Source organism: Rosa chinensis, chromosome 4 (genome assembly GCF_002994745.2).
Source record: "Rosa chinensis cultivar Old Blush chromosome 4, RchiOBHm-V2, whole genome shotgun sequence".
Lineage (NCBI taxonomy): Eukaryota > Viridiplantae > Streptophyta > Magnoliopsida > Rosales > Rosaceae > Rosa > Rosa chinensis.
Genome location: NC_037091.1, coordinates 60,861,630 through 60,887,786, shown reverse-complemented (window position 1 = coordinate 60,887,786; position 26,157 = coordinate 60,861,630). Strand labels below are relative to the sequence as shown.

Genomic DNA, 26,157 nt, shown 5'->3' with positions numbered 1-26,157 from the left:
ACGGTGACTTTACCATGTTTCACTGGAGACTCGTCGACGACCGACATCTTTTCAAAGGGAACGTACGAGGGCCTCTGTTTAGTCTGGTTTTTGGGTTTTCCGTCGCTTGCGTCGTATATAAAGAGTAAGGTGCACACTAGGACTTCACAACTACAGTTAGCAAAAGGTAGGTGCAAAGACAGTAAGGTTGGTACTTCTTGATCTTGGTTCCAGTTTTCCAACCCTAACTTACGCCCTATACATAAGGACGAGTTCTAGCTTGTAGCCTACTCTAAAGCTTTTGTTTCTTTGAAAACCATGGCGCACATGTTTGATGAATTTTACAGCGGTAGCTCAATGGATTTGATTTTTCTACAGAATATTAAGGTATTTCTTCAGAGACACGCTTAAGAGTAAAAAACTTGCAATATTCATATTCAGAGGCGCGCACCAAATGTTCCTTCTTGTTTGTATGACATTCTTGTGTTTGACCACAATGATGAAACTTGTAAGATCCCATTGTATCTGTTTGAAGAAGATCATGAGAATGTTGATCACAGAACCTCTGTTGAATGCTTCAATTTGTTCTTTTTTGGCTAATCTGTGAAATCTGTTCTAACCACAAGGATAATATTTGATATTATGATTGAATCAGATTGATGCTTAAAGCACTAGAAAATGTTAGATTAGTCTTTCCTTGTTTAGCGTCTACAATCTGAGATTCTAATTTTGGCAGATACACAGTTCTGATCAGAAATCTAAATCTTGTTAGCTAAGATCGCTGAGTGGCAACAAGGCAGAAATGTCAGTGTACTAACTACTAATCACTGGAAATTATCTAATATATATCTAACACAGGCAAGAGAGAAAATAACTTGTTTGCATGTCAGTTTACAGAATATTTTCTGGAGCGCAGATAAACCAACACTTGATTGTCCCCGGCTATGGCCACGGCACCTGACCTTGAATCATCAGTAGAAATACATGAAACACCGCCACCTGATACAGTAAGAAAAGATTATATAGAAAGCATGAATTGAACAGAAATAAGTAAATCAATTCATGGTCCCCAGGAGATCTGCTGTCGAATGATTTGAAGAAGAGCTGTTTCTAGCATCTACTTTTCTATATGGTTAACGATTAATGCATTACCTTTAAAATGATGCATGGTGCCAAGCTTAGTTCCTGAAGATAGCTCCCACATATACACAAGTCCATCACAAGTACCACAGATCCCTAGTCCAGCGGAAGCACCGATGACAGAAGCCCTGCACAGCGAGTTCAAAAATTAAATAAGAGTTGAATACATGATTTGTGTTGTGCACTCTCAGCTTAATACAAAAATTATCAGTAATACATTCTAAATAATCCAAGAAACACATGCACGGGGCCTTTGATGTTTATCTTTACCCGGATGCATGATCCTGCACATTTTCCTATAGGCAGAAATCTCTACTCCCTGTTTACTTGGACCAATAATCTTTCAGTCATTAAACTAATTACCACTGAAAACTGGAGCAACTTCATTCCTGAAAATCCATGCAAAACATTTTTGCTTGCACTAAACATCTTAATTTCCAGCTATGCTACCAAAGAAAAGGGTTTACTACAACACAATTTAGAATTCAATGATCCCAATGTCATGAACTACAATGCCCCTGAAAAGTTTAAGTAAGAGGTCAATGCACCTTGAATCCAATGCAGTTCCAAAGATCACCGTATTTTTCACCATGAGAGCTAGCCTCCACCGTCCAACTGGATTTGGGTGGCAGTCACCTGATTCATAGTCTTGTTGAGCATCAAAATCAGAAGATGAAACAAGAAGACATACAGCAACATCTTCCCCTTCAGACAAAAATTGTTTCTTCGATGTTGAAGCCATAATTTGATTGACATGTTCTTCCATATCAAAGTGGCTAGAAACAGGGAAATTCATTTGCCAAGCAAACAAACTGATAGGAAAAAATTGACAAATTGAAGCACTTGGTACCGAGAACCTTGACACAAGGATGCGTTTAAAAATATCCCTGAAAAAAAAAATGCCCAGTGGTGTGAGTACTATGAATAGTTAAACAGATTTATCATCCAATATTTCCATTTTCTGATAAGTTTTCACAATCTAGTTTCCCTATCAATTAGGTGAACAGAAAAGTTCCAACCTAATATACTCCCAAATTATTAAGCAAACCAACCTTCAACTGAGATGAATTAAACCACAGAAAAACGGTGATGAAATTTTGATCTAAGCTATATGACTGAATGTTCATTTTTGTTGAGCCAGATGAACTAATGTTCAACTTCAGAAAACAATCCGGCACCAGTAACACAGCTAGGACCAACAACTGAGCCTATACAATTCCGTACAGTAGTGAACTACTGATATTTTACTCGACGAAAGAGGACAACATGTGTTTAAGAAAGACATACCATAAACTGAATTCACCGTAACCATTATGGCCGACAATTAGATGAGTACAATTTGGAATTCTCTTCAACTCCACTATGCCAGGGGAGATGCAATCTTCAGATGGCATAACCATATATTCCATTTGTGCACTGCAAACAAGGAATTTAGATTCTTAAGCTGCCTTGAACAAAAGGAACAGATAGACAAGTAAACAGTTCAGAGTAGCAAACAAATGTTGACAAAAATGAACAAAGATTAATTAAACATATCAGGTACCATCAGATTTTAAAATGATAGGTACCAGAAAATGATAAAAATAAAAGCTGAAGCAACACAGAATGCATACTTAATCAATGGTCTATCTATAATAATAGCATATTGCTACAGAATCTACAGCAGCAACCTTTACTTGGGCTTGGGAAACAGTATTCCCATACAAATATCAAAATTTTAATGGATGGCACCTACATTTGTATCAGAAATGTTGAGAAACAAGGCTTCAAAGACACACCTCCATGTTGAATCCATGACCCACAAATGCAGTCTCCCAGTCTTTCCAACAGAAACAAGATTGCTAGGTTCACAAACCAATATACATCTTTGACTCTCTACTGCTTTCAATCTTGCCACTAATGAAACATAACCAAGTTTTACTTGGACAATCTTAACAGCATTCTCCTCAGAGTAGCTTGACGCACATGTGGTGCACAGACAATGGGTTTTTCCTTGCCTGAGAACATTTAAATGAAACTCTTACAATTAGCTTTACTCCCAATTCACGTCATTACTTTAAAATATGTAAAGGAAATTAACCTGCAGAAAGGAGTTTTAATACTGTCAAGTAAAACAAGACACTGTCCATCTGGGGTCAATTGTAGACAGGATCTTCCCAAAGCCATCTAGCAAAAGAATTATAACTATAATCAACTAATGTTAACATAAAGCAGACTAGCCTACCAACCCAATTAGATATAAGAACTTACTCCACCAAAATAATCGGTTAGATCCGGCAAAGTTACTGATGTGTGACCAACAAGAGAAGGGTGTCCAACCTTCGGTTCCTCAATGTCTACCTTGTAGATGAACAGGCTGATGTCCTTACCAACCAGTAGGCCACATAAAACACAAATGTAAATGTGATTTCCCTTTGTGCTCAACAACACTGACAAAACCGGAACAGGATGGGTATAGCATCCCACAAACTCAAGAATTCCCACTAGCCCATTATTAAGTTCCATATTGTGAGGCTTCAAATCTGAACCAAATGGAATGCTATTGGGATCACAACTGAAACTCGGCCCTTGTTTATGAGATGTTTCAGAGTCTTTGAACTGTAGGAGGTTTTCATGGTCAACCACATTCTTGTCAACCTGGTTTTCTAAATGTGAGACAAACAAATCGTGAAAGTATGAAGTATCTTTCTCACCAACTAATAATGCTTGATCTTGTAATACAGCTGGACCTATGCTGTTTAATACAGCTTTAGAGTTCATCGAAGGTTTCTCTGCATTCAAACTGGAGCGTCCAACAATCTTGGCTTCAGCACAAAATGAATCCCTTATATTTGAATTGTCATCAGAAGAACCCACCTGCAGAGTTTCTGTGGAAGGATATGTCTCAGGTACATTGTTCTTGCATATTATACTTTTTGAGACTGGACCACTGTTATTGCCTTTCATATGAGATATAGTCTGAACCTTTTTCCTGGTATACACCAACTTGGGAACTTGAGAAAAAGACAGATTTTCAGTTTTGGTAGACAATGTCTTAGCAGCAGTTTCCTTCTCTGATATATTTAAAGAATTTAACATGCCTCTTTGGTTATCATCAACAGTATCTACCCAAAACAGAATAATTGGTTTGGTTAGAATTTTATAAAACGCAGAACATATTACAATCTGGGAAAAGAAAAAAAAACAAAATAGTACTATGAAGTTGAGCTCCCTAGTATTTTTATATCCTATTGAAGGGAGAGAAGAAGAAGAAGAAGAAGAAAAGAACCAAAAAAAAAAAAAGAGGCTAAACTATAGTAAGACAAAGGAGTCATGTTATTGTATGCTGGCATTTGAAAACCAAGCAACGAGTAAAGTGGAACAGTTTCTGTCAGAAAATTACCTTTGGTAGGATCAACTGCAGTTTCATTCATATTCTTAGAACTGAGAGTAATACCTACTGGGCATTCATCGATATGGAACTTCTCCGTGATTTCTTCAGAAAAGACTTTTCTATATGGAGTTGCACGAACTGGAAGAGACTCAAGTATGTACTGACCACATTCCTGAAGCCTCCCAGTTGAAGCCATGCCCACTTCCTTAGACGGACATGCATCCTTGCTTCCTCTGGTCTCTTGCTGATCATCTATCAATTTGTTATACTCATTGGCAGCAAGAAGATGTCCATGCTCATTGGCAGCAAGATGATGACTATGCTCATTGCTGGAAACAAGATGTCCATGACTATTCATAGGGAATGCACCATCAGAATTATGCTGATCAGGTTCAGCCTTATCAGACAAAGATATCAAGTGATTGGATACGTGGTCACCATTTTGATCATCATCTAAACTGTCAGGAATAATAGACTTTGTTGGAGCAATTGGACCAATATCAGTAGATTGGGTATGCATCTTTTTCCCCTTTGCATCTTTATTGGAAGGCATTAAACCTGAAAGTGTAGAGAAGACAGTAAATACTCTGACTGCAAAGTTGATAAATTAAATAACACCAGATTCCACAAAATGGAAATGCTAAGTGTATGATTTATAAGGTTTCAATGTTTGATAAAGCACCAGGGGATGGAGCAGTGGTTTCATTGCTTTCCTTCTGAGATTTCACTGTAAAAGGCAGAACTTCTGAAGGGATACCAGAACCCTTTTTCTTCCTAGAGCCCTTATTGAGGAGTGGAATGGCTTGTGGAAGAAGAAATGTCATCATGGACTTTGCCATTTCCTGACCAACTGAATCAAAATCAATATTCTGGGAACTTGCATTTGATTTAACAGTGGGCGTTTCTTCTTCCGGATGTGATTCAGTCAGCCCATCAGCAATGACCACATCCATGGTGCTTCTATCTTGGATAGTTGAAGAAGAATCCGCATTTTTATCTGCATTTAAGTAGTGGCAATCATTACCTGAACAAAGAGGAAGACAGTGATCAAATTCTTCAAGGAAAAAGCTAGGGCAATCACAGTTGACCGCAATAGAAAACAAATGGATAGTAGTGATTACCTTCTGAATCTAAGGTATCAGGCGCAAACAGTTGGATAGTTGAAGACGAATCTGCTGTTTTGTCTGCATTTAAGTAGTGGAAATCATTACATGAACAAAGAGGAAGACAGTGATCAATTGTCTATTCTTTAAGGCACAAACTAGGGCAATCACAGTTGACCACAATAGAAAACAAGTGGATAGTAATGATTACCTTGTGTAAAATCTAAGGTATCAGGAGCAAAAAGTTCAACATCAGTAAGACCTTGGCAATCTTGTGGAATTGTAGCATCTACATATTGGTCATTTGTTGCCATTGGAAAACTAATGTCTTCCATCTTGGTACCCTGAGACCTATCAACCTGTGAGAAGTTAAGAATGTTTCTTGTTCAACAGGAAATGCATACAGAACCGTGAAATAAGAAAAACTGCTCCCACAGGGGCAACTTTTCTCAACAAGCATATAGAAGCCAAGTTTGAAGAAGTAAATCAATATAAGCATTTAAGTACTATGGGATATTTTTACAGGTGTGAATCTAGGATAAAAATAGTCAAGAAACTAGAGGAACAAAAGGCAAGATGTGCTCACAGGTTTTCTTTCATCCACAGACATGTTGATGGCTGCTGGAGTGGCTTTACATTTTCCAGGACCATTTGAATCTTCAGGGATATTATCCTTGCTGAGATGATTGAAGAAGCCAACAGAATCCAATGGCAAATGATCTTTGGCTGAAATCTCACTCTCTTCTTGATGAACCGGTACTAAATGCACTAATGGTGGCAACACTGCTGGTATATCGTGTTCTTCATTTAAAGAAGGCATGGGATTCCCATTATTACAATGTCTCTTACTCCCTTTTATTGGACTCAAAGCTTCAGAAATGGATACCAGATCTTCAGTTGTAGTCTTATTTATGCCTGTCCGACTGGATGACTTTGCATTTCCACTTTCACGCTTCCTACTTCTCTTCCCTGTGATTTGTGGTCTTCCCAAGTCTGAATATGCCTCTGGGGAGCGGTTATCAATGTCTGTTCTAGAAGCTCCATTGGAGGAGCTCGAGGGTAACAAACTTTGCTCTGCTGCTCCGTTAACATCTGCTGCCAGCTCCCGAAGTAGCCTCTGGACAAATGGATTTTTAAACCCAAAAAACTGTGTATAAAACCACAAGAAAGCAAGCACATTATCCCACTGCGCATATTAAAAGAAACTCTGAAGTAAACCACTTACAAAAGCGACTCAATACCCACCTCCACACCATCTATCTTGCACGAAAATCTCTTCCCATGCCAAATCTTCGTGCGGGGAAAGCATTTCTTCTGGAATTTCTCCCAAGCAATATCTGGGGTTTGCCCGGAGCATGATTGTCCATCGGCAGCAATAATCTGCACACACATAAAGAATCTCTCACTTCATCCTTAACAACAAGTTGCAACCACAATCTAAACATCACTGATACTCAAAATCAACAGCAACTGACCGAAAATAAAGGTCCTTTAGGACCCTCTTGAATTTCCATTTTATGTGTACTCCCATTATGAGCTCGAACAGCTCCATACCCAATCGGATACGGATATCGATCCTTCCCCTACACAAAAATATTACAACTCAGCAAATTGCAACTACACCACTAATCAATTGTCAAACACATCAAAACTGCAACAAAAAAGAAGAAGAAGAAGAAATTCAATATCTGATTCCTCATCATCTGGGCACATTGAGCGTGACGACCTCAAACCCTAGCTTAGCCGACTTGTAATATCTCTAATTACGAAGCTAATTACTCATTTCGATTGAATTAAACCTTTCAATTCTCACTAACCTAAGATTTCAATTCAATCCGGACCGCTAATTACAGCAAAATTGAAAATCAAGCTTAAGGTATAATAAGCTGAGAAGAGGTAGAGAAATCAAATTGATGAAATGAAGAAGAGGGGAAAAGGGAAAGTGAAGTCGAACCCTAGAGGAGCTCCAGTACTTCTTGTCCCAAGGGCCGGAGTAGAGGGAACCGATGGAGGTGATTTCCAGATCGTCTGGTTTCTCTTTGACGGCGGCGCCGTTAGGGTTCGCCATTTCCGGTCTGAGAATCTGAGCTTCAGCGTCAGATTTTTTTGAGCGGCGAGAGGCGAATTAACTTTTTTTTGTAACGTTGAGGAGTGAGATGGAGGGAAGGGAGTGGCGGGAAACCAAAATGAAGACGGATCTGTGTGGGCCAGGATTGGAGTTGAGATTACCTGGTGGTGTGTGACTCTGCGATTTGGTTGGTCGGTCCAAAAAGGTTTGGTTTGATGGTGGTGATGTTAATTAGGGTAACAGGCGAGTAAGCGAAAAAAGAGAATTGAAAATTCGCCGTTGCCGGGGATCGAACCCGGGTCACCCGCGTGACAGGCGGGAATACTTACCACTATACTACAACGACTTTGTTGTTAAATTTGTACATTGTGACAAATTCTAATCCAGTTCAATCCAATCCAGTTTATTGTATTGGCTGCCCCAATTTTAATTTTTAACCGTTTTTTCTTTAACAAATTACATACAATTTATTGACAGAAAATTGTTTGACAGCTACATCCTTTAAAGATGAAATTAAACATCCAAGGACAAAAACTTATAGAAAATGACAATCTGCTCTCAACTTGCCACCTGTTATAAGATAAATTACCTATTTGCCCTTAACTTATTTTTTTTAGTTCTTTATTCCCTTTATGCTAACGTCAAGGAGAGACCGTCTCTCTCTCTCTCTCTCTCACATCAGCGACCCCTTCTTCTTCTTCTTTAATTTGAACGCAGTGAGAGAACCCGAAACGGATCGAATTTCTCTTCTCCTATTGAAACCGATCGAATTTCCAGGTTAGTTTTATGATTCTTCATGTCTTCATGCTTCAAATTCATGCTTCTGTGTCAATTTCATGCTTTCTAAGTTTTTGATCATCTACTGTTTCATCCAATTTCTTGTGAATTTCTTCTAGTTTTGGTTCAATTTGTTTCGTTTTGAATTATTGAACTCGTTTTAGGTTGAATTTGATTCTTCTTTTTTCTTTTTACTTTTCAATTTTGAATTTGTGTGTTGGCTTTGTTACCTTCTGTGTTTTTGCATAATTGGTATGGGAATATAGTTCATGGCTATGATATTCAATCCTGAATTTTGAGGTCTGAGTAGCAGCATGATTGGAGTATTGTGATTTTTGTGTCTCATGGTTTATAATTGTGTTATGATTGTAGTAGAGCAGTAGCAGGTGTTTGAATTTGTGTAATAGCAGTAGCAGGTGGTTGATTATTGTGTATGTGAGGTTTGATATCTTGTAGAGCAGTAGCAGGTGTTTGATGTGATGTTTAGTTTTACTATTATCATAGTAGCTGTTTTAATTGTTCTGCTTTCAGGTTGTGCAATAGCAGTATATAACATTAATAATAGTTTTCTAAATGTGTTTTATAGTATGTCAAAATCAACATTTGGAAGATTTACATATCGGACAGAGACTATTCTTTTACCGTTGTCATCAAGCACCACGTATGAAAATTTGTGTGCCAAAATTTCCTCATGGTTTCGAAACCTCAAGGATGGTCAATTTGTTTTTAGATATGCACTTAACGATTGCCCCAATTACTACTTAGAGTGTGACAATGATATTTTGATCATGTTGGATATCTTCCAACTGCTAACTTTTCCCTTTATAGATATACATGTTCTTGAAGTTGGAGCTTGTTCCAAGATGTGTGTCGATAAACAGGAAATTGCTGCTACTGTGAAACATGCTACTGTGGATAATGCTATTGTGAATATCCCTGAACTTGTTGATGAAGATCATGCTAGTAGTGATGATTCAAACCTTGAGGATGACAACAACTTGATAATTGGAAATTTTGTGAGCAACAAGTCTAAAAGGAAGTATATGTCTAGTGATTGGAATGACAATATATATAAGATTGGTCAAGTTTTCATTGGTGGTGCCGTCGAATTTCGGGATAAGTTGTGCAAGTTCGCAGTTGAGAAGGGGTTTGAGTTTAACTATGTTAAGAATGACAAGTGCCGTGTTAGTACTACTTGTGCCAAGAAAGATTCCGATGGGTGTGACTGGTACGTTTATGCTTCCTTAAACAAGGCTAGTGGTTATTTCCATATAATAAAGTTGGTGAATAATCATTCTTGTGTTGGTGTTGTCCGGCATCAAAATCATAAGAGGCTAGGATCCAAAGGTATTTCCACTATTATGGCTGATAAAGTGAGATCCGATCCTTTAATTAAGCCCAAGGATATTGTCAAGTATTTCAAGCATGATTATGGGTTTGATATTCCTTATCACATGGCATATAGGGGAAAAGAGGCTGCTAATAAGATGTTACATGGTAGTGAAGCATTTGGGTATTCTCTATTGCCTTGGTATATTGACACATTAAAGAGAACTAACCCCGGTTCATATTGCATCCTTGACTCTCTTGATAATCGTTTTCGTCGATTGTTTATATCTTATGGGGCTTGCATAAACGGTTTCAAATATTGTCGACCTATGCTGTTCCTTGATGGGACTTTTATTAAAAACAAGTATAAGGGGATGCTATTGGGTGCTTGTGCTAAAACAGGGAACAAAGGTATGCAAACTTCTTCTAAAGTTGAGTTTTCTTTTATGATTTTTGTTTGTTTGTTTTGTCCATGTAGTAGCAGCATATGTAAATTTTGATTAAATGTGAATTTTTAGTGTAATTTCTGAGAACCTGGCAGTAGCAGCCCTTATTGTGTTTTCTTGTGATCTTCACATGATGATCAGATGTGAGTTTGTTTTGCATGCTTTCCTATTGTCAAGTTGAATTTCTTTATGCCAATAGCAGTAACAGTATCAGTAGCATTTTAAAGCAATAGCAGTTCTTATATTTGATCCTTTTTTTGTCTTATTTATTCTTGCTTTTGTTTTTTTTTTTTTTGTTCCAGATGTTTTCCCATTTGCCTTTGCCATTGTTGATGCTGAAAGTAAAGAGAATTGGAGGTGGTTCCTTGAACATTTGGCAATAATCTTGGCGAGTGACTACCGGACTATTGTATTCATGACAGACCGTGGAACTGGTCTTTTGGATGGTGTGAAAAAGGTGTTTCCAAATGCGCCGCACTCCTACTGTATCAAGCATCTAAAGGACAATTTGAATGGCAGGTATCTAAGTTCCTATGGTTCTACTTTTAAGGAACACATTGTGAGATTGTTTACACAATCTGCATATGCTAGGACTTTAGATATCTTCAATGAAAAGGTGGAAGAATTTAGGAAGCAAAGTTGTGGGCAGGGTCAGTCCTTTCTTGGTAACTTGCCACCCGAAAACTATGCTATTGCTTGCTTCCCTGCTAAAAGATATGGCGAAATGAGTAATTCTTTGGTAGAGAGCTTCAACAACATGGTCAAGGATGAGAGATGCATGCCGCTGCCTCAGTTGCTTGAAGGCATTCGTGTGAGAGTTATGGAGATGTTTTGTGAAAGGAAGGCTCAATCTTCTACTTGGAGGAGTGTGCTATGTCCTAAGCTTGAGAAAAAGTTGTCGAAAAGGATAGAAACAGGGAGAAATTGGAGAGTTAGCCAGTCTACTAATGAAATTTTTGAAGTTTGTACAGAGGATAGCACCGTCATGGTAAACTTGGTTGAGAGGGAGTGTTCTTGTGCTTGGTGGCAGTTTAGGTGCTTCCTATGTTCTCATGCAGTTCAAGTAATGCAGAAGGCGAACCGTATCCCTTACCGTTACATTGAAGATTACTGGAAGACCTCATTCTATAGAAGTGCTTATGATCTTCCTATTTTTCCAATCCCGGATCTTGATAAGTCCAATCCTAGTAGTTTTGGTGATTCAGCTTTGCAGCCTCCTAAGACTCGAAAACCTCCCGGAAGACCACGGACAAGGAGGATCAAGTCGTTTAGGGAAGAGTCCAGACCAGTGAAATGCACACGGTGTGATCAACTTGGCCACCACAATCGCAGGTCATGCAATGTGGCGATCTGAGACAGTAGCACATTCAACAGTAATAATAGCACATGACATGATTCAGCAGTAGCAGATTGATTCAGATTGATTCAACAGTAGCAGATGGCATGATTCAACAACATCACATGCAATTTTTTTATTCATATATGTTCGCACTGCATTTTTATATAGTAGCAGTGCCTCAGATTAATTTTTTGAGTTTTTGAGAAGTTTTTATGTCATTAGGAACTGAGTATTATAGGGATAAATGGTCATGGATGATCGTTTTCAAGCAGTAGCTTATTCAACAGTAGCAGATGACATTGTTTCGTTGTAGCAAATTACAGAAAAAAGTTTAATTTCAGTGATTGATATTTTTGGTTTCTAGTAATGAAGTAGCAGATTTGTTTATGTTCACTCCTAAACAGGTGTAGTAGAAAAATGTTTTAGTGTAGTAGCAGGGCTTGTTGGCGGTGCAGCGGCACGCTGCCTTGTTTTATGTTCAATCTTCTACCGTATATTCAATCTTTTTCATTTTATGTTTGGTCACCAAACCCGAAAACCACAATCAAATGCCTTCCAACATTACAATTCCCCAAGAAAATATCACACCAACCTAACATTAAAATTTGGTTTGGCTTAGAAAACTTTTTTTTTTTTTTTCCATTTTATTTTATTGGAGGGGAAAGCTCAACTCAAGCATGTATGTTCATAAAATACTATTTATCTTTTTAATGATTTGGGGGCCGTTACAGAAGGAAGCTGAAGCTCTTTCCCCGATTTTATGGTGATTAACAAATAAAAGAATCTTTTTTTTATTTATTTAAATATTTTCTCTTGTCTGATTAATAATGCTTTTACTAAAAAGTACCTAAAGGCACTTGAACAACACAACAGAACCAAACTTGGGTCTTGAGGAACTCACAGGGATTTAGATGAATTAACTAAAACAAATGCAGAATTTGCAGAGACATAATTGTGCTAAACAAAATTTTAATTACCTGGTTGTTGTCCTTGTCCAGCTCAGAAGCAGCCTCAGATCTTCTAATAGCTGCTGCTGCTACTGTCTCTCTCTGCAACCTCTCTGTTGTTAGTGGCTCAAACTGGTTTGATCTCTTCCCCTTTGCTTGTATCTTTGCCCACAGACCCTTCATAACCTCTTGAGTGGTGATGAGTCAATTTCAACTTTTAAGAACCTTTGCAATTCAATATTTTGATCCCCTTCCCATCCTGCTTGTTGAAAGATCAAAAAATGATAGGCAATAGCAAATCTACAAACATATCCCTATCTTCTGCACATGAAAATATATACTAATTTGGATGACTGATTTAACACCGAATCCCATACGATTGGTGCACCAAAATAGACTACTAATATGTTTGTGAAGTCCTTTAATTGCTCTTCTTCCTCTGTTTCTTCAATGGTTTCTGCACCTCAAAACCTTCTAGTTGCTTCTCTTTCCGATCGGTTCTTTCTTTGATTCTCTTTATCATTGATCGTGTCCTTGGTTCATTTGTTGGAGCAATAGCATGAGCAGGAACAGCAACAGCATGAGGAGGAGAAGCGGCAGCGGCAGCGGCAGCAGCAGCATCTTCATTGGCGTCTTCATCTTTTTCTACCCTTTGCACTATCATCATTAGTTGTCTGCATTGTTTCTCCATTTTCTAATCTCTTCTTGATTCTTCTTCATCTTTGTCTTCAACTTTTTGTATTTGTTTGACACTTCTTCTTTTTCATCCCATAACCTCTCTATATAAGCTTGCTTCCTCTTGCAGCTCTCGATAGCGCTTCCCGCCATATCTTGTTTCAACATTGCTACATCTTGCCAATGCTCCAATGTGTTGATCTATTCTTCATCAGTGCTTGGATAGCCAAATTCGTCATACTCACTCTCCAACAAGTCTTCCCATTCCTTGAACCAAGCTGGATCATTCCTGCACATAGTAGCATACAACCTCACCCAATTATGAACTTTCAATATCCCAACATCAAAACAACTAGCATTGCAATCCACACAACATGAATCAATATAAATGCAAACCATATAACGCAAAAAAAATAACTTAATCCAAAAATAATAGAGATAAATACAAATCTCTTCATTCACAATCATACCATATAAATGCAAATCATACTTGCTCTTGTACTCTTCATTCACAATCTCTTCTACAATGGTTTTGAGGATTTAATCCGTAATATTTGCACCTGCCTCAGTAGCAGCTTTTTCGTTCCTTGCACATTCATCTGCCTCAGTAGCAGCTTTTTCGTTCCTTTCAGCTTCATTCACAATCTCTTCTACAATGTTTTTTAGTAATTGATCCGTAATATTTGCGCCGGCCTCAGTAGCAGCTTTTTCATTCCTTTCCATTTGATCTGGTTCTCCTCCTTCAGTTCCATCCCGATCCTAATCCACAAGGTTTGTTTCATTTTCCTGCCCCCCCCCCCCCAACAATCTAGTGTCAAAGCTAAAGTCACCTCCAATACCATCCGTAGCATCCTTAATCAAAAGAAAATGATAACTCAAAAAAATTAGAAAATAATGCAATATCACATTGTTACCAATCAAACTATATCAAAACAAGGTAAAGATCGAAAGTGAAGTAGACCAAAAGAAATCTGCAGAAACCGGAGAAACTTAAATTTATTTACCTCTTCTTCCTCAGTTGCATCCAAATCCATATCATTGACATTTACTCCACTTGTGCCTTTTGTTTGCATCCCTTCCTCTCCTCTATTTTCGTCCATCTTTTTCGCAAAATTCATGCCGTTCATATCCACCTAAAAAACAAAACAAAGATGATTTTAATAAAAATGTACATGTAGCTACTATAAATGTAATTTTTCATTGTACTTACCCAATCTCTTAATGTCATGTCTTCATGTTCATCTTCGAAACCTTCTGATTCATTATCATCTGTCTCTTCTTCATTTCTACGCTTTTCCTTTTCAGCTGGTGCAGTAGCATCCTCATTCGAGAACTTATTTTCTTTACTTTTTGCTCTCTTTTCTGCCACCCGCTTTTTGGCTGGTTTTTTGGCAGCTATTGTGACCTTCTTTTCTTCTCTTTGTCTTTTCTGCCCCTTTGCCTGTGCAGTAGCAGCATGCTTTGATGGAGGGTTCTCAAAGTCATCGTCGTTGTTTTCTTTGCCATGTTTGCTTCTATTGTTGTCGGCCACTGCATTATCAATCTGCAATAAAATATTTTTCAAGTTAGTAGCATATTGCACAGTAGCAGAAGCACATACAGGAGCAGACATTAGCGTATCCATCATCTCTATTTCATCAACTTGCATTTTCTGCAATTCTTTTGTGAATTGAGGGAGACCCCACTTGACGCACCCTGGAGTCATTGCTTCTCTGCTTCAATTTCAACAAGCATAGTACTCCTCTCGGATATCCAATACTATAACAAAAACAAAACAGATATAAGTAACACATAATTTTACTATACAGTATCAATAGTAGCAATAGCAGTAGTGACTTACCGGGATTAATGTTACACATCCACTGATTAATTTGCCTTGCTTTTCCCTTTGTAGCAGCTTCCAAACACAATAACAAATAGTCTCTAACAGCTCGCGCCCAATTATATCTCTTCATTGTCTCAATATCCATGATGCATTTCACGAAGCTCCATCCTAAGGTTGACCCCGAGCTTGCAAACAGTAGTGTGATGAACAAATGCAGTAGTAACAACTTTGTCATGTTCTCTATCCACCCTGGAGCTTTTTCCCTTAACTGCTCATCAATACAGCTCATGATTCTTGCTTTTTTTATCCTTTGGTCATTTGGAAAGAACCTTCGAACAAGAGGATGATCAGTCGGCTTCTTAGGATCATCTATTGGGTTTGGCACCGTGATAGCTGATTTTTGGTTTGGCAAACCCAAAATGTATTGCATGTCCGATACACTTATTTCTGCCAACTTGTTTCCAAACTGAAATTTCTTCTCAGCCGGCTTGTAGCATTGCACTAACCTATGCATCTCCCGATTTGATTTTGCAATTGTGTTCTTAGTCATCAATCCCTTATCATAAGCTTTAATCAAGTTCCAAAATGGCGTCTTCTTCAACTCGGCTTTCAATCCCATCTTTTCTTCACGATTGAGCTGCTCATACACTTTATGAAGCACGTCGTGGAAGGCAATCATATTGCACCTGTATTGGCAATATGATTGTTTCTGGCCTTTGCCTCTGTTCCTTGCTCCATCGTTCTCTTCTTCCTCCTCTTCTTCTTCATTATCCTCTTCTCCCCCTCCTTGTTCTTCTTCATCTTCTTCCTCCTTTTCTGCATTTTCCTCTTTTTCCCTGTCTTGTTCCACCTCTTTCTGCTTTTGTCTCTTTAATCTTGCTCTTGTGCTTGGAAACTTTTTCCTACATGCCAAAGTTTTTCTTCTCACCTACACAAAGTAGCAGTATATAACATTAACACAGTAGTAGTATATAACATTAACACAGTGGGCAGTATATAACATTAACAGTAGCAGTATATAACATTAACACAGCAGTAGTATATAACATTAACACAGTAGCAGTATATAACATTAACAGAGTGGGCAGTATATAACATTAACAGTAGTAGTATATAACATTAACACAGCAGCAGTATATAACATTAACACAGTAGCAGTATATTTTGAACTACAGTAGCAGTAGCAGTATATCTAATTGATGAACTACACTTCCATCTTAAAATCAGGCATTCAAATGCAATTCCACAGTAGTTATGCACTGATTGGACCTCCGAAATGAACACAAACAGTAACAACATTGTATGAAATCTGCATCGAATTGTGAATCACTGGACTATACACACACTAACTACAAAACACTAAATCCGCTCGAAATGTGAGTCTATGAATACCACAAGATCTCAATCTCCACCAAAACCAGCCATCATATCCAACTCTCAACACCGAAACACAACCAGCACAGAGACACAGTAGCAAACATGAAGCTCAATCAAACAACACAAAGAAACAGTAGCAAGCAAACAAGAAGCTCAATCAAACAACACAGAGACACAGTAGTTACTATACAAATCCTCGAAATCGATTATATAAGTGTTGAGGTTTCAAGCTGAGTAAATCAAACTTTGGAGGTTTCAATTCTACTGCTACTTTCGATTTGCACAGCTTTGGAGATTTCAATCGATTCTACTGCTACTTTCGATTTGCTCAACTTTGGAGGTTTCAATCGATTCTACTGCTACATAAACGAAGAAACATAAACGAAGGCAGAAAAATTGGAGTAAGAGCTTACCTTACCAACCTCCATTGGAGCCAGATTCAAGCTGAGTGCTACTGCTTCGGAGATCTTGCAGTGCGTTTTGGATCCGTCGCTGGAGATTTTAGGGTTTCTGATTTGGGTTTGGGCATTTTGAGTTTTGGGATTTTGGGTTTCGGTCGTTGAGTATTATGCACAGTGGCATAAGCGTAAATTGTTATGAAAATTGGGCATTTAAGTCATTTTCTATCAAAATTCGAAGCCAGGCCGGCTTCATTTGGATTTGGGCCTGAGCTTGTGTCCTTATTTGTATAAAACAAATTGAAGGTGGGTTTTCTGTGTTTATATCTTTGGTCAGGTGCTACTATGTAATTTTCTATTTTTTCTATTTTCTTCCGATTTCCATCATGCTTATATTCTCTTTTCATTGCAAGTTGAAAACCACTGCCCAGTCAGCCAGTCTTCTTGTACATATGCGTATAGTATATAGCCGTAGTCCGTAGACAAGAAATAAAGAATAATTGTGTGATAGAGAAAGTGGCCGGGTTTTGCATAAATAATAATCTTACATCTAAAATGAATTATTAAAGATGCTATGAAGACATAATTTATTTTTGTCAGGTCAACTATGTGTTTAAGCATCGTATATGTAGTAAATCTAAGAATATATATAGTTTTTGTACATCATGGCAGGGTATCAAGAGAGAGAGACAAAATGACCTAGCAGAGCGCTTTGTTAGGGTTTGTGGAACGGCGGCCCTCTCTCGTTCGCCGTGACCTATACCTACTCCATTCATGTAGAATTTTCAGACTTCGGCTCTTCGTTTTCATCTTTGTTGTCTTTGGTGGCAGTGGTTCTCCTGTGGGGAGTTTGGGCGCTGCTGGGGCAGGGTCGATGGGACAACGTTCTATTGAGATGGCATTGCAGGGTGGCGGTAATTACTGGGAATGGTGGGGTTCGGATAGAAGTCAAGGTGACCTCAGTCGGTTGCCTCTTTCCGGCAATGCTGTTGAAGCGGTGGTTAATCGGATGTTACGACAGGGAACTTTCCTTTGGCCGGATTGTATGCGGTTGTTGTTGTCCCGTCCGGCCTTTGGATAGGTGCGTGGTGGTGTAGGCGGCCTTGTTTGGGCAGTCGACGATCTTCGAGATTTGCGTGGTGAGGCAAACGACGACCCTTTGATTGGCGGCATGGCGGATACATGGTGTGCCGCCGGCGGTAAGGTGGATTGCCCAGATGCGGTGGGTACTGGGAGACGACCTAGTGGGTACTGGGCTCAAGAGGTTTTGGACATGAGTCGGAGCAGCCATGGGTGGACAAGAGGCTTTGGGCCTCCACAGTTTTGCATCCGAATTTAGGATCCGGGTGGTTTTTGCAAATGGATTCGGATCTGGGATCCGGGTGGACGTTGGGCTTGGACTGCGACCCATTATCTTTTGTGGGCTGTTTGTTTGCAAGAATGGATTGGGGCTCCTGTGCTTTATTGGTATTGGATCCAGGACCCAATTCTTTGGTATCTGTTAGTGAAAGATCGTCTGCCAACATAGCCATGTTCTGACACCCTTGGCCGGCTTCGATCTTTAGGTGGGAGAGTGCTCTCATTTCGGCGCCAAGTTGGCTTTTGTCAATTAGGGCGTTGGAGTTGCATGGGTAGTCAAACCACCGACTACTCAATTCATTACACGGCTGCAATCCATAGTGTAAAATCAGCGTTGCATCTCGACGTTACTACTCTTGCATTTTTAAATTGAGTTTTTCTATTGGAACCTCCAAATTTACTCACTTGACCTCTATGCTTTTTACACCTCTTATCAAATTTTCAAAAACTAAATTTACTCACTAAACCTCATTAAACTTCCTCAAATAACCTCACTCATATAATTTGCAAGCAAATTATTATCTTTAAAATAAAAAATTTAGTCATTTCAATGATTTAATCACTCTATCAATGTTAACTAAATATACATTTCTTAATCAAACTTGAGTTTCAAAAATTAATGTCTAATCAATAAGAAAATGCCATGAACTTTTCTGTTTTTTTATTTTTATTTTTATTTTCTATTTTAGTTGTGCAAAAAAAATATATGAAGAAATCATTTGTTTTTATTCTATAAAAAAAAAAATTTCATTTGTTTTTTAATGTTTATTTTTTTTTGTATTTTTTGTACCACATGATTAATTATTTATATATATATATATATATATCTCTTTTTAACTGCTAGTTTTTATTTATTTATTATTTTTATTTTTTACAAATATAATGGATTGACTTAGATTTAGATCATAAATCATAAGAGAATTTATTTTGTTTTCCCTCTCCAATATGCGTTCAACATATATATATCATACATTTTTATGTCACATGATTTTAATCATATTTTTAATTCTTATTAAATATATATGAATGCTTTAATAAGTATGTAGTGAAATTGGAAATCAAAATAGATAAGGAAAATAATAAGAAATACAATCTAATATTATTGAATTAGAAAGTCTACATAAAATAAATATAATATTTTTTTGATATAATTATTGTCATTTTATAGTAGGTTATATATGTCATTTAATAATTCATAATAAAGTGAGGTCAAGTGAGCAGATTTGGAGGTCCCAATAGAAACTCTCTTTTAAATTTTTCTATTTCATTTGTAACTTTCCTTTAGTACTGTTTTATTTCTTTTTTGATGTTTTTGGGCATCTTATCGCTGTAGTCTTTCAATTTCAATAAATGGCTGACCTCCTTCGATTAAAAAAAAAATTATATATATATATATAGTTTTTGTGACAAGTCGTAACATTATTTATAAAATGATGTTCTCAATAAAGAGATTATTATGGCGATATTAATTTTGCGCCAAATTTATGAACAACTTTCAGGAAGTGAAGCAGGAGGACATGTATGTTGCTCTTAATTATTCCATGATGAAAAGGAGGGGCAGAATCTTGAAAGTCATATATTGACATGGATGATACAGACTCAAAATCTTAATTATCATAATTATGTCATAGACTCTTAAGAGAGGTATTACGTACATCACTGATGCAAACTTGACTCGACTTATATATATATTCAACAAAGAAGCAAAGCGAGGAAAGAGAATTATTAGATATGGTATCAAATATATAGGATATGTACGTTAAGCTTGGACTCTGACTTTTAAAGCTGGATTAGGGTTTACCCTTATAATTAACATTGCAAAATCAAAATATAGAGTTAACGCTGGGAAATACAATAATTGAAGCTAACGTTATTTACCATGACGTTTCAAAAGCCAAGTAGCTAACCACCTAGTGCCTAAAATGATAAAATCTAGGTTATAGTACGTAGTAGAAGCCTATAAAGAGATAGGTATGATCGATCGTGTATCCATCTAATCTGATTTTCCCGATTCAGATGCAAAACGGAGATGACTATGGATCCAATGATTATTTCCGAAAATGTTAAGGAACTGAACCACAAGCTGGATCCAAGGTGTGAATAGTTGGTTAGCTCGTCTGGTCCGGTCGATCTGTTCTGGTATGTTCTGGTCAGGTCTGGTAAGTATGGTAAGGTTCAAAGAAGACATGGGAATCTGGTGCGCATGCATATGCAGCTAAACCAAAAGCGTCCAATACAATCCAATCCACACAGAAAGCCATTAACGCCTACATATACTAGTCTGCACATAATCGATCGGACTGAGGACTTAGGGCACCTAGGGAAAATGGTTTTATACGAACAATGAGAGGTGCAGATTCAAGTGGTGAAAATGGCTTTATTTCTTGTTTGGGAAACTGATGGAATCGTCCCATCAACTTGAAAAAGGGCGCCAAAATTAATTGAGCACAACCCATGTCCTGGCTTGGCCATTGAGAGGAAGTGACCTGTATTTAAAGACGGGTCACTTTCGGGTTTCCATGTTTGGCATTGCACCCACAAAAGAAGGAATGGAGGACAGGACCCATATTTCTCTTCCATCTTCACTGCCATGCACTAGCTAGGCTATACTACTATCTTTTCAAAATTTCTCATTCAGTTCATTCACTCTATCTCACTCGTTCAACCTCAACTTTTTACTTCATTCAACTCATTCAGTTCCTTCGATTCTAGGCTAGCTGGTTCATTTCTAGTTGGCTCCAAACTCCAATCTCGTTCATGGTATTTTGATATTTAAAACAAAGCTCCTATCCTCGATCTTTCAGCGAAAAAAAAGAAATACATTTAACACAAAGCTGATCGTCATGATGGCCTGCTCAAATTGCTCAAACAACTTTGCATATATGTATTTATGCCATGTACAACTAGCTAGTGATATTTACGAGTTGGTTGGGATAAAATTTTTACAACCACCAAGAATATATGCAAAGCTTCAAACGCACGTACATATGCACATGGATAGATATAAATCCAAGCTCGATCTCCCAACAAGCTTTATTTTTGTGAATTGTCCTGGAGTCCTCTAGGAAGCCTATAGGTAATAGGATATATCACACCGATTGGCTAAATAGTATTTTTCAGAATTGTTTCTCTAGTACTTATTGTAAATTTTGATGGGACATACCATATATCCGATGATAACTATATTTCTGTGGAAATGATATCATAATTTGGTGCATGTATAACATATTTTGAATCATAGCTAGGTAATTGAAATATATATGATAAAGTAAAGTAGAATAGGACTTATTTGCCTTTGGAGGAGACTTGAGGTTCTTAACGCGAAACCAATTTACAATGAACGTAAATTAAAGGTTGGTGAATTGTGATGTTATGATACAATCATACATATCCATCCATAGTCATCAACTTCATACGCGAAACCTTTTTTATTTTTATTTTTATCGCATAAGTACAATAACGTTACTTACCAGCTTTTAACTAACTTTTTGACAAATGAAATGGCTTAGCATATTATATTTCCCATTTTAGCGTCTTCTTAGTTTAATTTTTATTTTATATTTTATTTTATTTTATTTATTTTTAAATATAAGATTAGACGATATTAGCTCATCGTTAGAGAAAATTAAAAAATGAGGGGTGAAAATTAACTTAGCTCTCTACCCAAAACTTGTGGCCTAGAATTTGAAGTTTTGAACACTAAACGATGAAAGAGAAAAATGAATGGATGATGCGAAGATCTTTGGTATGAAACATTTTTTTTTTTAATAATTGATATGAAACTTTTAATGTAATTAAAATTACTCCAAATGTTCGGAAGAAGTATGATAACGAAGAATCTATATTAGGCTAAGGAGAGGGGTATCTTTTCATTCATTCAAGTGTCCATTTTGTCCGGCTAAGAATCAACTAATAGACCTTTAGAATGATCAATTAAGGAAAAACAAAAAGAAAAAGGCAAATCGGATTTGATTACTAATTGGGTGAACTTGGAAAGTATATGTATCAATGTATGTATCCAGCAAATAAGACAACCGGGAGACCAAAATCTCTATCAGAAGACCTCATCCCTAATTAACACACATGCCAAGGTTAAAAAGAACAGGGCATGGCAATATGATAGAATATATTCACGAGAAAATGGTGAGATAGTCGATCTTAGTCAAAAGTTTATGCAAGTGAGCTCTGCAGAATGAGTTGTACGATTGATGATGACTAAAGACATAGTAACTTTAGATTTTCTGTTTGACGCTTAGCTTTAGCTTTACTACTTCAACCTTCTCCAACATGACCTAGCTAGATACTATAATAATAATCCCCTCGACCACTTCTCTCATTCATCACACCCCCCAAACTTACATAGCTTTAGCCAGGAGAGCCTAAACCACCTCTTCTTCTTATCTTCAAGTGGGTTTAGCATTCTTTCACGATGAACCTGGAAGACAAAGTCACCATGGACTTGGTTCAACCATCTGAGCATCTTTGCTACGTTCGGTGCAACTTCTGCAACACCGTTCTTGCGGTGTGTACTCAATCAAGTTTGCCTATATATATTTAGAAGCATATGCATATATTTTCCAACTTTAGCTTTGTCCCTCTATTGTCTCATAGATTGATGAAACCACAATCATTTTTCTCTCTCCCTCTCTCTCTCTCCAACAAGCAACTTTGTCAGAGTCATACCCTTACATGGGTCTGCTTATTACAAAAAGTACTAATTAATGGGTCTGCTTATAAGAAATGTCATTTGTTTTAAATCGAACAGATCGATCTGCTCGCTGTGTTGTGTTGGTTTGTTAATGTTTATGTTCATGTTATGTAACCATACTAGGTTGGGCTTCCATGCAAGCGGATGATGGACACAGTGACAGTGAAATGTGGTCATTGCAGTAACCTCTCCTTTCTCACCACCAGACCTAACAATCCAATCCAGCTCCAACCAGCACCTCATCAGTGCCAGATCAATGATTACCCTACCACCTTGACTCTTCATCAGGTTATTAGTAGTTATAATCTTATTTGTATTTTTACCTGAATACAAGACACCTATATGTCCTGCAGATCTAAGAAAGAAAACCCTAGCTAGCTATAATATATATTATCAATTTATATAATACTAGCTGATAACTAATTGATGAAGGTTAATTTGTCCACGTACTGTTTTGAATATTCATGTGAAAATTCTCGCAGAGCTTTTCCACTGATTCAAGGAGGGGACATTCATCGTCATCATCGTCACCGACATCTCTGGAGAGTCCATCATCCCCCAAAGCACCCTTTGTTTGTAAACGTATGTAGCTAGCCAGCCTATCACCACATTTTAACAAGTATTAAGCTAGTTGATTACTTGATTTTTTACATGAAATATGATTTTGTTTTTATTTTTTTGTGTTTATTTGGATTTATAATATGAGTACGTGTTCATTTGTTTAACTTGCAGCACCTGAGAAGAAACACAGGCTTCCATCTGCTTACAATCGCTTCATGAAGTGAGGGGATCCAATTTTTATATTTGGTTTTCACATCGTTCATAATTGTCACATCATTATAAGCACCTTAATTTGTGTTGTACTTGTATATAGAGAGGAGATCCAGCGGATTAAAGCAGCGAACCCAGAGATTCCACACCGTGAAGCTTTTAGTGCTGCTGCCAAAAATGTAAGGTTGCTTTAATCCTTTGCAGTTAATTAGGGTTCAGTGTTCACGTACGGTTGCATAGACTTTTCTGGTAGACCTGGTTGGATTTCATATGTACTTTTTACGTCAACCTAACTAGATAGCTGTCGATATTACAGTGGGCAAGGTACCCTACTCCGTCAGCAACTGCTGCATCAGATTCTGGCAGCAGTAACAAACTCAACGTAAGAATTTGACTCTGTTCAAGTTTTATTACTCGTTCAAAGTTCAGAGATATTGATGGTAATTAACAAGGTCCCAGATTTTGCAGGAATGAGTACGGCGTCGTATTGTGCTAGGCTACTAAAACTGGCATTTATGACATGGAGGACGACAGGACGTAGAACTGGAGAAGGATCGATGTAGCAGTGCTACTGGTTCAGCTTATTATCAAGATCTAGCTATGATGCATTTATATATATATTTGTAACTGAGTCGTTTTATGTTGGTCTTGTTTGTTTCAAGTTAGAACTTTAACTCCGTCGTTGTAGTTTGTTTCCTAGTCATTATGAACATGGCATTAAGATTTAAGAGTTTCATGAATGTGTGGTATTAATTAATGACTAAGTTTCCATTTCTATAAGATGGTTATGAATTAATTCCTTCATTTTACTGTGTTATATTATAATCACTATTTTTCTTTTTCTTTTCCGTTTTACTCTATATATAGTCTAACGACTATACTCCGTGACATCTAAGGCTCAGAGAACATTTTATTTTTGCTATAAATACCATGATTATTTAAGGAAGAGGATTACTTGTTAAGCATAAATTAAATTTTCTCTTCAAGGGAAAAAAGCTCACAATCAAGTTAAATCCCTAAATACGTCATATTAAGACCCTCATTGCCAGTTTCCACCTCCCCCTAATAGAAAAGAGCCAGAGAGAAACATAAAAGAGAGCTTCTTCTTCTACTTCTCTTTTTTGGTCAAACCCATGAAACTCTCGCTGCCTATTGGTGGTCTAAAAAAGGCTTCGAAAATTTAGTAATTTTTACATATAATCTGCCTCTGCTATTTTTCTCCTCCAACAAACCGACCATTTTTATTAAACATTGGGGTTTTAGTTGTACATTACGGCATTGCAGCAGTAAAACCCAGTCTTCGGGTTTTAACAGTGCTGGCCTTTTGTTGGGTTTTGATCAATTCGTGAAGATGAAGAATGAGGATCAAGCTAGGTTCCTCTTTGGTATATCACTCTCTGATAGGCCGGTTTGGCAACAATTCCTCATTTGTTCTTCTGGGTTTTTCTTTGGTTATCTTGTTAATGGCATTTGCGAGGAGTACGTGTACAATCGTCTCCAATTCAGCTATGGATGGTACTTCACCTTTGTACAAGGATTTGTGTACCTAGCGTTCATATACCTCCAAGGTTTCACCACCAAGAAAATGGTGAACCCATGGAGAACATATGTGAAGCTCTCCGCTGTTCTTATGGGTTCTCATGGATTGACCAAGGGATCCTTGGCTTGGCTCAATTACCCTGCCCAAATTATGTTCAAATCCACAAAGGTTCTGCCTGTGATGGTTATGGGGGCATTTATTCCTGGTCTGAGAAGGAAATACCCAATTCATGAGTACATATCCGCAATCCTCCTAGTTATTGGTCTCATCATTTTCACATTAGCAGATGCAAATACATCTCCCAATTTCAGCATATTGGGTGTGGTGATGATATCGGGCGCGCTAGTTATGGATGCCTTCATGGGGAATGTGCAAGAAGCAATCTTTACAATCAACCCTGACACCACCCAGACAGAGATGTTGTTCTGCTCAACAGTAGTTGGCTTGCCGATGCTACTTCCTCCAATGATTCTTACCGGAGAACTCTCTAAGGCCTGGAATTCTTGCGCCGAGCATCCTTATGTGTATGGGGTCTTAGCGTTTGAAGCCATGGCCACATATGTTGGACAAGTATCTGTGCTATCCCTCATTGTGCTTTTTGGAGCCGCCACTACTGCTATGATAACAACGGCCAGGAAGGCGGTGACATTGTTGCTGTCGTACATGATATTTACAAAGCCATTGACGGAACAGCATGGTACAGGGCTAATGCTCATAGCCGCGGGAATCATACTGAAGATGGTGCCAGAAAACCAGGTTAACAAGCATGCAAAGTCTATCAAAGACGCCGTATTGATGATAAGCCCAAGAGCAAATGAAACAAGATTAGAAGTTGATGAGGACAATGAAGTGAACAAGGCCTTGGTGTGAATAATAACACGAGGGCTTCTTGTTGTTCACTTGTTTTACTTTTTGCTTTTTGTTTTTTTGTTTTTTTCCTCAAAATGAGGGGAAGTAGGCAAGAAATTCAGCATAGGTGTGTGTGACAAATAGATTTTTGTAT

At 37.7% G+C, this 26,157-nt stretch overlaps 4 protein-coding genes and 1 non-coding gene across 10 annotated transcripts; 3 read left to right on the top strand and 2 right to left on the bottom strand.

Annotated features, from left to right (window-relative positions):
- Window positions 1-627: 627 nt before the first annotated feature.
- On the bottom strand, window positions 628-7,986 carry LOC112196523. 6 transcript variants are annotated; one of them, XM_040517542.1, is made up of 15 exons: window positions 7,550-7,986; window positions 7,071-7,178; window positions 6,841-6,975; window positions 6,182-6,742; window positions 5,807-5,954; window positions 5,614-5,676; window positions 5,175-5,516; window positions 4,502-5,050; window positions 3,370-4,112; window positions 3,200-3,285; window positions 2,898-3,116; window positions 2,407-2,535; window positions 1,668-2,006; window positions 1,132-1,247; window positions 628-978 (listed from the first exon to the last, which is right to left on the bottom strand). In XM_040517542.1, the coding sequence occupies exons 1-15, from the start codon at window positions 7,661-7,663 to the stop codon at window positions 866-868; spliced, it is 3,765 nt and encodes a 1,254-aa protein (XP_040373476.1). In that variant the 5' UTR covers window positions 7,664-7,986; the 3' UTR covers window positions 628-865. The 6 variants fall into 6 exon arrangements, with proteins under 6 accessions (XP_040373476.1, XP_024192657.1, XP_024192656.1 ...); XM_024336889.2 differs by having other exon boundaries at window positions 3,370-4,223; window positions 5,175-5,489; XM_024336888.2 differs by having other exon boundaries at window positions 3,370-4,223; window positions 5,807-5,939.
- On the bottom strand, window positions 7,938-8,009 carry TRNAD-GUC. Its single transcript has one exon. It is a non-coding gene; the product is annotated as a tRNA-Asp (tRNA).
- A 1,294-nt stretch (window positions 8,010-9,303) lies between these two features.
- On the top strand, window positions 9,304-11,569 carry LOC112199701. Its single transcript, XM_024340677.2, has 2 exons — window positions 9,304-10,180; window positions 10,518-11,569. Exons 1-2 carry the CDS (start codon window positions 9,304-9,306, stop codon window positions 11,567-11,569), a joined length of 1,929 nt encoding a protein of 642 aa, XP_024196445.2.
- A 10,931-nt stretch (window positions 11,570-22,500) lies between these two features.
- On the top strand, window positions 22,501-24,343 carry LOC112195812 (protein CRABS CLAW). The gene is made up of 7 exons (XM_024336011.2): window positions 22,501-22,657; window positions 22,967-23,131; window positions 23,326-23,425; window positions 23,576-23,624; window positions 23,718-23,793; window positions 23,931-23,996; window positions 24,083-24,343. The coding sequence occupies exons 1-7, from the start codon at window positions 22,565-22,567 to the stop codon at window positions 24,086-24,088; spliced, it is 555 nt and encodes a 184-aa protein (XP_024191779.1). The 5' UTR covers window positions 22,501-22,564; the 3' UTR covers window positions 24,089-24,343.
- A 622-nt stretch (window positions 24,344-24,965) lies between these two features.
- On the top strand, window positions 24,966-26,024 carry LOC112199700 (UDP-galactose/UDP-glucose transporter 2). Its single transcript, XM_024340676.1, has one exon. The coding sequence runs from the start codon at window positions 24,966-24,968 to the stop codon at window positions 26,022-26,024; it is 1,059 nt and encodes a 352-aa protein (XP_024196444.1).
- The last annotated feature ends 133 nt before the right edge of the window (window positions 26,025-26,157 follow it).

Bases quoted from the DNA above. Each gene is read 5' to 3' on its own strand.
- LOC112196523 (XM_024336887.2), bottom strand. From the start codon at position 7,663: ATGGCGAACCCTAACGGCGCCGCCGTCAAAGAGAAACCAGACGATCTG. The intron at 5,677-5,806 runs GTAATCATTACT...ACTTAAATGCAG, and splicing joins TACCTTAGATTTTACACAAG to ACAAAACAGCAGATTCGTCT. The intron at 5,517-5,613 runs GTAATCACTACT...CTCTTTGTTCAG, and splicing joins TGATACCTTAGATTCAGAAG to GTAATGATTGCCACTACTTA.
- LOC112199700 (XM_024340676.1), top strand. From the start codon at position 24,966: ATGAAGAATGAGGATCAAGCTAGGTTCCTCTTTGGTATATCACTCTCT.
- LOC112195812 (XM_024336011.2), top strand. From the start codon at position 22,565: ATGAACCTGGAAGACAAAGTCACCATGGACTTGGTTCAACCATCTGAG. The intron at 22,658-22,966 runs GTGTGTACTCAA...TAACCATACTAG, and splicing joins TCTGCAACACCGTTCTTGCG to GTTGGGCTTCCATGCAAGCG. The intron at 23,794-23,930 runs GTAAGGTTGCTT...TCGATATTACAG, and splicing joins TTAGTGCTGCTGCCAAAAAT to TGGGCAAGGTACCCTACTCC.
- LOC112199701 (XM_024340677.2), top strand. From the start codon at position 9,304: ATGTGTGTCGATAAACAGGAAATTGCTGCTACTGTGAAACATGCTACT. The intron at 10,181-10,517 runs GTATGCAAACTT...TTTTTGTTCCAG, and splicing joins TGCTAAAACAGGGAACAAAG to ATGTTTTCCCATTTGCCTTT.